We start from the raw sequence: 9,889 nt of genomic DNA on the forward strand, positions 1-9,889 counted from the left end.
GGTGGCTGGCCTGCAGGTTGGCGAGCAGGCGGCAGCACCTTCCCTCCAGCCCGCAATTTCAGAGGTAGCAGCACCAACACCCTGCCAAGCACCCAATGCTGGGTGGAGGTGCCTGCTGTTAAGAAACAGTGTAAGCAAAACCTGCTGGCTTCATTTGAACTTGTAGAGCTGGAAGGGTGGTCCTGAGGCTGGCTCAGGGCAGGGACTTAAAGAGCCACTCGCCCATCTCCAGTGACAGGGGAGCAGGAGACGGCGTTGCTCCCAGGTGGGGTGCGTGCAGAGGGACGGATGGACACCAGGCAGGAGCATCCATCCCGCTCTGCGGGCCATGTGCTGTGCTCTCGCCTGTGGCCACCCAGCACCTGCCCCGCCGTAAGCGGGAAGCCGCAGGGGCCGGGGCATTGCGGGCCCTGTTGGGAGAAGATGGCGCGCGGGCAGGAGCACGGGCAGGAGCGGGCTCCTCCAGAGCTACGGCTCTGCTTCCGCCTGCCGCTGCAGCTGGGCCTCCTCTCTTTCCTTGCTCTCCTCCCAGCCGACCTCGCCGCTCCCCCCCTCCCCACGCTCATCCAGAATGATTATTTCAAGGAAGACCTGCCTTGGCAGCCTGACCAGAAATCTGGTCTGGGGGAGTGACCAGCATTGCTGGCTGAAGGACAGGTCATGGCACGGCGCCAGGGTACTGCTACCATTACGCCTGCCAAGAGCTCGCAGATGAAGAGCAAGGCTCATTGAAGACAAGATGGATTACTTTTCTTGCTGCAGCTGATTTATCTAGCTGCGATAACAAACACCCCACAGATATAACATAAATCTGGTGGGCCAGATAGGGCTGCCTTAAGGCCAAAATCGTTGGTCTGGAGCTGTAATTAGCCCCAGGCTGTGGCCTCCAGGCGATGCTCGCTCCGGTCCTGCCCCAGGCACTTTCCCACAGCACATCCCGTGCTGGCCCCGGGCACATAGCTGTGGCCGAGCATTTGGTTGTGGCAGAGCGTGTCATTGCTTGCTGGTCCTTGGTGTGTGCACGCAACAGCACCAGTTCGGTGGGTAGGGAAAGGGTGGCCGAGACTGTGCTGCCAGAGCCCCAGCGTGCCGGCAGGATGGAGAAAGCTCTGTCCAGTTTGGCGCTGAGCAAAGCCTCTGGATCTGTACCCCACTGAATTTGGGTCACAGGGTCCTGCTAACGCTGTGGTCTGTCACTGTGTGGGACAGGGGAACTGTCCCCAGCATCATGCTGCACTTGGTCTGCGAGAGGCTGGTGAAAGCCCCCACCCCACCCCGGGGTCGGCGCTCGGCAGGAAGGGAGGTCTGCTTCCCAGATTTCAGTTCCCCTTGCAATTAACTCCTGGTGGTTTCTGCTTCTGAGATCTGAAGGAGGTGTTTCCTGGGGGATTTTGCATGCATGAGTGCATGGGAGTGTGGGAGAGCTCAGGCTCAGGGAGCTGAGTGCCCAGTGAGAGATGCCCGCTCCCCCTAAATGAAATGGGAGAGGAGAAGGAAGAGGGACTGGGGCAGGGACCACCTCTCCTTTGGACTCTTTGTGAAGAGCCAGGTCTCAAATAGGATTTTAAGGAAGGTCCTTCCTGCCCAGCTGTCCCTGGCTGTGCCGTGCCCACCGTCTGTGCCTCTTCCCCTTAGCCCAGTCCTCACCCATTCTAGTGCTCATCAAACTCATTTCCTCCCATGCAAAGTAGCAGAAACCAGCTGTACATCTCTAACCCTTCCTGTGCTCTCTCCTTTTCAGGGCCTGTACATATTCCTGGTCTATGCAATCTATAACAGCGAGGTAAGAGATGCCCCTGGCTGAGGCTCAGTCACCCTTCAGAGCAACTGTTTATTAGCAGTTGAGGGGGTAGCTGGGCTTGTAGTAGGTACGACAGACAGCATAGCCCCAACTGTGCTTCTGGGACAGCAGTTGCTTTTTCTCCATGACTTGCTGGAGGATCTCTTGCTCTGCTAGAGCTGCTGTGGCCCTCTCTAATGTCCTTGCTCTGTTCCAGGTGAGGAATGCCATCCAGAGGATGAAGGACAAGAAGAAAGCACTCTCATTCACAGTAAGTCGCAAGGAAGCCCTGCTACCCTGCTTCGTTCATCACGCACCCACCAGAGCAAGGCCCTAGATGTACGTTTGGTCTGCTTTGAGGAGATGATGTTGGAAAGAAATGGTTTTGTCTCCCATCTTTGCAGTCCTGTTGGACAACGTAGACCCAAAGATAATCTACCCTGATTAGGCAGCAGCCTGCTGTACCAGGGTGGGATGGGAGTCAAAGTCCCAGGGGCTGCAGTGCAGATGAAATCAATCTTTAAAGTTGGACCTGGATCCAGCAGAGATGCATGTTGCGGTTTTCACTGTCCTGTATCTCTTCCCCATCATTACAGAACTGCTCTCATCCCATCAACTACTTATCAAGTCCAAGAAACACAACCTCCTGGGAGACAGGGAAACTGAGTCCTTCTGCAGCTGAGAGTGCCTTGTCGAGCCCTGTGCAGAAAGACCCTCCAGTGAAGAACATCACCAACAAAGGTAAAAAGGGTTCTTGCTGTTAGCCCAGGGTGTGTGATGAGACCTCAGTAAAATTGTTATTCCCGAGGCTTGAATTTTAGTGCACGTTCACTTGGCACTGCATTGAACCTGTTTGCACACTGTGCCTAGGTGAGCTTGGGGTCTGGTGCTGCAAATGCAGCACGGGATGAAAGATTCCCAGGGCAGGCAGGGATCGTGTGGGTGTGGATCTCAGAGGGATCAGGTTCATGCCTGCAGGCTGGCTGGGCATGGGCAGGGGGGGGTCTCATCACTGTGTTATGCAGCATTGCTTCCTCTTGAGGCAAGAATCCATGTTTGTATTTTAAAATGAATTTTCTGGAGAAGGCTAGGCAAAGGTGGCAGTAGGAAATAGGGTTCTTAGCTTCGGGGAAAAAAGGTGTTGCATGCTCCAACCAGTTTGTGTGTGCAATTATGCAGGTAACCTGTTTGGTCCCTTTGCTTCAGTGGGAGATACTTAGGGGACACAAAGCACTGAGTTCTTGGTAAAGCATAAATAATTCTACTCTCTAGTCTCCAAACTCATTGTGCTGCTTCACCCCCTAGGAAATTTTGGAGCCAAAATTCCCATGGGGATTTCATCAATTATGTCACCCGAGAGACCGGTATGTAATGTCTTCTGTTATTCTTCCACCTTCATCCATACACAGAGCGTAGTAGTTACGGAGGAATGGTGTCTAATGGTTCCAGCGAGGGGCTGGGGCTCAGGACACCTGATAGTGTTACCAGCTCTGGCACAAGCTCAATGTTTTATGTTGAGCAAGTCCTAGAAGCTGCCTGACTCATCCACGCTGTGTGCAGACTGAGGGTAACGCCGATCCCCTCTGTCCCAGGGTGTTACAGAAATTGCTGAGTGTTGGCGAGGGACCAGGCAGCGTGCTAGCACAGCGTGCGTGCTCTCCTCCTGAGGGCCAGTCCGGACACACGGCCTGTCTATCAAAACCAAGAAGGTTTTGATACACATACTGAAGACTCTGGTTTATTAAAATACCTACTCATTATTAGCGATGTATTGATTTAAGCCATTTAAATCATTTGAGGTGTGTGTTTTCGTGCCCATAGCGGCCACTCCTGGTAGTCAAGCCAGATGCAACTGAGTGTTTGCTGTCTTGTGTAGGAGCATAAGATGGAGAGCAAGGTGGGCTGGCAGGCAGGAGCTCCTGGCCAGTGACCTGCCTTGGCTGTGCTGTGAGGGCAGGGCTTGGCTCAGGAGGCGATTGCCTGAGCTGGGGCTGGCCTGGGCAGGGGCAGGCAGCAGAGAGCAACAGGGGAGAGCGCATGTTCTGGGGGCCTGAGAGGAGGAGGCCCCAGAACGGCCCATTTCCAAGGCGAGAGCTCATGCCTGAGCCGATGGGGAACCAGCCCCGCTGCTGCGCCGGGAGGGTGATTGTAGCATAGAATCATAGAATCATTAAGGTTGGAAAAGACCTCTAAGATCATCGAGTCCAACCGTCAACCCAACACCCCCATGCCCACTAAACCATGTCCCTAAGTGCCTCATCTACACGTCTTTTAAATACTTCCAGGGATGGTGACTCAACCACTTCCCTGGGCAGCCTGTTCCCATGTTTAACCACTCTTTCAGTAAAGACATTTTTCCCAATATCCAACCTAAACCTCCCCGGCACAACTTGAGGCCATTTCCTCTCATCCTATCACTTGTTACTTGGGAGAAGAGACCGACCCCCCCCTCGCTACAACCTCCTTTCAGGTAGTTGTAGAGAGCGATGAGGTCTCCCCTCAGCCTCCTCTTCTCCAGGCTAAACAACCCCAGAATGAACAGAAGGAGCCAGTGAATTTGAGCCAGTAAAGCACCAAGGTGAGGTTGGTATGGAGCAAGGCAGGAGACTTCCCCCAGGGACAGCAAATTAAAATTGGGCCGCAGGGGCTCGCTGTCCCTGCGGTGGGCGAGCTGCATCCGTCCAGGGAGGGCAGGCTGGGTTGTGCTGCCTACAGGCGTGTGATGTAGAGCTCAGCGAGGTATGGCCTAAAGCAGGGAACAATTTAAATTTGACTACTCTGATACCACTTCCATCTCCCACTATTGAAATGATCATCAGTCCTTGTGCACTTGACATACAAGTGCTGTAATTTCCTCAGAATAAAATCCAACACTACTTTCATATGAGTCTCTCACTGAAGGATCTCTCTCCTTCTCTAATATTTATCCTTTGAAAACCTGTGTCACATAGACAGCTCTTATTTATCCAATAGATAATACTTCTATAGCTGGCATATCGTTTTGAAGCCACTCAATAAAATCCATATTTTCATCTCTCGTGATTTATATTGTGGTTAATGCTGTTCCTCCCCTCGTGCTGAACGCTGACCGGGATTCATTCACAGGTGATGCTTTTCTCAGCCAGCCAGGTGCTGGCTGTGTAAACTGGGACCAGGGCCAAGCTCCTGGCACCAGATACGAGACGTGGGCCAAAGGGATTAGGCCAGGGGCCTGAGTTTCCTAAGGCAGGGAGCATTAGGAGGCTGCAGATCCCCTAAATGCCAAGGCCGTGGCATTTCCTAGCAGGCAAAGACAGAAAGCGCTTTCCTCTGTGTGAGGGTCACCGAGGATTTCGCTGTATCTTTGCTGCTTAAACATTGCATTTTTAATGTACTTGTTTCCTTTCTAACTAACATGGATGCAGCAGCCTTCAAAAGGTGAGGCTGCTGCCGGTGCCTGCCTGGGGAGAGGGCGCACGGCCCCCTGCCCACGCAGATCGGTGCTGCGGCAATGCGGCCCTCGGTGCTGCGTCGGTGTGAGCCCCGCGGCGCCGAGCCAGCCAGGGCTGCGGGGGGCTTCCATCCGAGCCCCGTCTTCACCGCAGAGGTGGTTGGCGCACCTGTGCCCCGGGTGGTGCTACCCTCCGCTGGATAGGGGCTGCTTCGGTGCTGCTTTCTCTGCTCGTTAGTTACATCAGTCAGTGCTGTTTTTCCTGCTCCCTGGCTAAATGAGTCATGGCACTCGCTGGAGGAACGGTGAATTAAGAATGTCACTGGCAGCTGCACAATAGTTTGGATGAAGAGAAGACGCTACTTAAAAGCATTTGAAAACACTTAAAATGACAAAACACTGAGCGAGTGAAGATACAAACATAGACGAGATGTTCTTTGTGTTTCAGCTTTTTTAAATGTTGTTTGGTGATATTTATTGCTGTTGGGCTGGGAGCAGGAGTTTCACACCTCACAGAGCATTAACCATCGCTTAAGCACAGGGTACAGGCTTGTGCGTGCTCTTTCCACCACAGCACGGGGGAGAAAGTTCTCTCTCCTCTTCTCCTGAATTTTTCTGTGGTCTCCAGCACAGTGTCCAGCCCGCTGGGTCACCTCGGGGCAGGGGTCCCAGGAGAGGGCGAGCGGAGCGGGGCAGCAGCTCACCTCGCAGGCACTGCCGAGAGGTGCAGCTGTGTCCAGGGGCACTCTGCAAGGTGCCCATGCCTCGGGGACCGGGATGAAGGCTCCAGTTCCCAGCCTGTGCGGTGGCTCAGTGGGAGGGAGAGTGTGGTGCAGCAGCTGGGTGCTTGGGAGCCCTGCCAGGCCTCGGGGAGCGTGCCGAGGGGTTGCCAGCAGCAAAGCAATCAGACCTGTACCTTCTGCTAACAAATGTTCTCCCCTCTTTCAGGCTGTAGAGCTGACAGCGTTCAAATCCTCAGGTAACATTTGCCTACATAATTTTCTTTAATTTTTGTTACTGCTGATACTGGTTTCTGTGGTTGCATGGTGGAGTGCTGCCCAGAGGGCAGGTGATTTTTTGCTCAGGCTTTAGGAAGCATTTTATTTCCAAACTGCCGTGGTGGGTGCAGTCCTGGGCAGGCTGTTGGGAGATCCATGTCCCCCTGAACAGATAAGGGAGAAGGGGGGGTATAAAGCCCTGGCAGCTCTGCTGGTGCTGCCTGCGCTGCCTCTCCCTGGCAGCACTGGTGGCTCAGCTGAGGGTGCCTATCTCACAGAACCCACCTGGTTTCTCCCCATGTCTCTGCATCTTTCTTGCTGCCTGTCCGTGTCTGCAGCTTGCTGCACACCAGCTCCCTGGGCCCCTCCATGGCAGCAAAGCTGCAGGTCACAGGCCTTGGCAGGCAGCAGAGGGGCAGTGGGTACCTGCAGGTACCTGATGCTGAGCGCTCTGCTTGTGCACCCCGGCACAGCCGGTCCTTGAGGCACAGCAGGGACCGGTGCACCTCGCTGCTTGGCAAGACCTGGGCTGCTTTCAGGGGTGGCAACAGCTCTTTGCTGCCATGGGGTATTTTAAACCAGCAGCTGCTGCAGGAAGCGCTGGCGGGTGTTAGAAGTGACTTGCTCCCGAAGAAGGGCAGCCAGGGAAGGTGGGGTGTTCAGATGGGGCTGGATTTATGAGCTTAAAAGCAGCCATTTAGCTGCTTCTGTTTCAGGTTGTAGAAAGGCCAATGTCACCATGGGGGTGGGTAGAATTAAAACCAGAAATCCCTCCTAAGCCCCAGACCTCTGCTCAACTGCAGTGCTGGGGAGAGGCCGGCCAGCCGCAGCTCCCTGCTCCCGGCCCAACTTCCCTGCCTGGCTTTGGGCAAGTCACCAGCTCCTCCGGGTACGGGTGTAGCATATTTAGCTTTTTTTTTTTCACCAACCACTGCTGAGTACTCCCAGCACCCTCAGTGCAGTCTCTGGATGGGGTCACTCAAGCAGACAGTGCAGTGAAGAAGCACCGGGGATGGATTGATATTATTTTTTCTGCATTGTAACATTTTCTTTTGTCAAAGGAAGCAGTGCATTAGCAGGTTTCTGATTTTGCTCCACATTAAGTGTCTAAGCAGGGCATGCTTAGACTATTTTCGAGACGATGCCACCCAGAAGCATTGCAGCTTTCCTCCCCACAGTGGACACATGAGCAAGGCAGAAACGGTGGCATCCAGGAGTAAATGTGCTGTGGCATTTCAGGCATAGGAGTGGGGTCTCAGAGACAGCAAGACCTACACCCAGCACGTGTATTTGTGCTCTGTCCCCCCACACCCTCACCCTCACCTGCTCCTGCATATTTTAATCTAGCCACATGTGTAATTAAACTCCAGCTGTGCAAAGAGGCGGGTTGTTTAGTTTGGTTTTGTTTTCTCAGGTAAGCCCTCAGTATATTTTTAAAAGCCTGGGTCTGCCCAGAGGATGGTGGGGATGCCAGGCTGGGCTCGGTGCCTACCCCCTCACGCGCCGGCTGGTGCATAATGGCCGTGGAAGCAGCCGGTGGGTGCAGGGCAGCTCAGTGCATGGCCACCCCCTCCGCTAGCACCGAGAGCGGCTCCTCGCGCACCCCGGGGCAAGGGAGCCCTTGGTTGGGCAGTCCTTCAGCCTGGGGTGAACGAGAAGATCTCCTTGAACCAGAAGAGCACTCCTCTGCACACTTGTGTATGTGCAAGCCGGCATGCGGCACAGCGCTGGTGCCGGCTACACTGCGCTGCTCTGAGGCGCCGGGCTCAAAGACAAGTGCTTCCAGCCATTAAAAAAAATAAAAGGCAGTAACGCCCAGCTGTAGTAATGCCTGGAAGACCCCAGGGCAGCTCAGCGTTGCACAGGCTCCCGTCTTTACAGCTTGTTCAACAGAGCAAAATGCTGTGCAGCTCTTGGGGATAACAGCTGCCAGGGCAAGCAAACCATAAACCTGTGTGCCTGATGATGAATGAGAGACAAATCATTTCAACAGACACTGCTTCCCCTCTTCTATTTGTTTTCTCTCAAAATAGTTTATTGAAAAGAGACATATTTTGCCCCCGGTATCTTTATTTGAAAATTTCTAGCCAGCTCTAATGAAAATTATGGTAGTACCAGCAGCAGGCTTGCAGGAGGTCGTGCAGAGACCCAGGAGGAGCCTGCCTGCCCCACAGTCCAGTGGGGAGAGCTGGTGGGCAGGAGGAGCGCTGGACCCTGGGCACTGGCGGGAGACTCAGGGCTTAAATGACTTGCTCGCAATCTCCCAGGAAAGCTGTGCTGGATCTGCGGTGGGATCCACCTCTTCTCTGCTCCAGCACCTCAGCTGTGGTCCTGTGAGAGCTGTGGGCATTGCGCTGGCTCCATCCAAGTGCAAGAGGCAGCCAGTGGGTCCATGGGGGGCGGTGGGGGTGGGCTCCCAGCGGTGCGTTAACACGTGTGAGGATGAGGGCGGATAAAATGCAGGTAAATACCAGGTCAGTTTCAGAACCACAGAAATGAGGAGTTTTGCAGCGTGGCTGTGGTCAGGAGGCAGGCGTGGGCTGCGCTCTGCCCTGTGGATCCCTCCCCGCCTCCCCACTGCCAATATTAGGGCTCCCCCTGCAAGGACTCAATTCACTCGGAGAGGCCGCATGTTTCCGCAGTAATGAGCTCCAGCCCAGCTGTACAAAGCTGCGCATTGCAGCGAGCACACTGCCCGGATTCATTACACCCTTTATGTAAGCAGGGGATGGCCGGGGGGGTTCACATATTTGCACAAACAATAAGTACCATCTTCCTTGTCTTGGCAAACAAGAGCTCCAAGAGGCCTCCACATCCTCCATCTCTTCAAGTGATGGCTGCTTTGTTTCCCCACGATAATTTCATTATTCTGTTTGAATACATTTATATGTTGCTAAGCCACACATAGCAACATGGATCTTGTCTCCATGGCCCAGCCTTTCTGTGATCAATATTGAGTAATTCTGCAACTCTCGCCATACCATGTTAAATAAGATTGGTTTTAAAATAGTAAGGAAATTATGAATCTTTGGGATTCAAAGCCAGTAAAGCACTTGAATGTCGTGGGCACTCAGAGAAATGCAGACCTCCCCGTGCCGACCCCGCTGGGCTGCCCTGTGGTGGAATCACCGCTGCCATCCATGCCGTGGTCCTTCCCGATGGGCAGAGGTACCTTATGCCCTGACAGAAGGAGGTGCAGCCCATGCGACATCAGTGCTCTCTGCCACGGTAGCACTGGTATTTTCATTAAATCCCATTTAAACCTCATTCTTCAGCGCTTTCAGAGCTTGGCGCTGAGCACAGTGGGCTAATTACTGAGCAGGGGGGAAGAAGAGGTTTCTCCTTACAGCCCCGGCCCCGTGCACGGAGGCTGCTTTGGCTCCCTGCCACAAGGACCATATTTCAGATACCCCTAAAGGGGCAGGGGGGGCTGTGGGATGGCAGAGCCGCACCAGCGAAAGGCAGGGCTGGCTGTGCTCCGTTCTACGTGCTCCGTCCTATGGCAGGTTTGGGCTGTGCTTTCTCCCAGCGTGCTGTGGGACCCCCACCGGTGCACCCGCTGCCCCGGACCCCTGCCCTCCCCTCCCTGCTGGCACAGCTGAGACCGTCTCTCTTTTGCTTTAGGTTTCTGAGAAGTTTCTGGGTGACGGGCCCACAACACCGAGTCTCTTCCAGCAGCCG

The 9,889-nt window shown here is 54.2% G+C and overlaps 1 protein-coding gene across 3 annotated transcripts in view; it reads left to right on the forward strand.

Annotated features, from left to right (window-relative positions):
• Positions 1-9,889, forward strand: part of ADGRD2 (adhesion G protein-coupled receptor D2) — a 29,790-nt gene extending 19,901 nt beyond the window's left edge. For 2 of the 3 annotated variants that reach the window (XM_076355232.1, XM_076355231.1), the window contains exons 21-26: positions 1,742-1,783; positions 1,998-2,051; positions 2,377-2,521; positions 3,086-3,144; positions 6,159-6,189; positions 7,313-7,590. In XM_076355232.1, coding sequence (XP_076211347.1) covers positions 1,742-1,783; positions 1,998-2,051; positions 2,377-2,521; positions 3,086-3,144; positions 6,159-6,189; positions 7,313-7,428 — 447 coding nt within the window. In that variant the 3' untranslated portion in view covers positions 7,429-7,590. Of the gene's footprint in view, positions 1-1,741; positions 1,784-1,997; positions 2,052-2,376; positions 2,522-3,085; positions 3,145-6,158; positions 6,190-7,312; positions 7,591-9,832 lie in introns of those variants that run through there. The other variant, XM_076355233.1, reaches the window with a different exon arrangement.

Source organism: Aptenodytes patagonicus, chromosome 18 (assembly GCF_965638725.1).
Source record: "Aptenodytes patagonicus chromosome 18, bAptPat1.pri.cur, whole genome shotgun sequence".
NCBI lineage: Eukaryota > Metazoa > Chordata > Aves > Sphenisciformes > Spheniscidae > Aptenodytes > Aptenodytes patagonicus.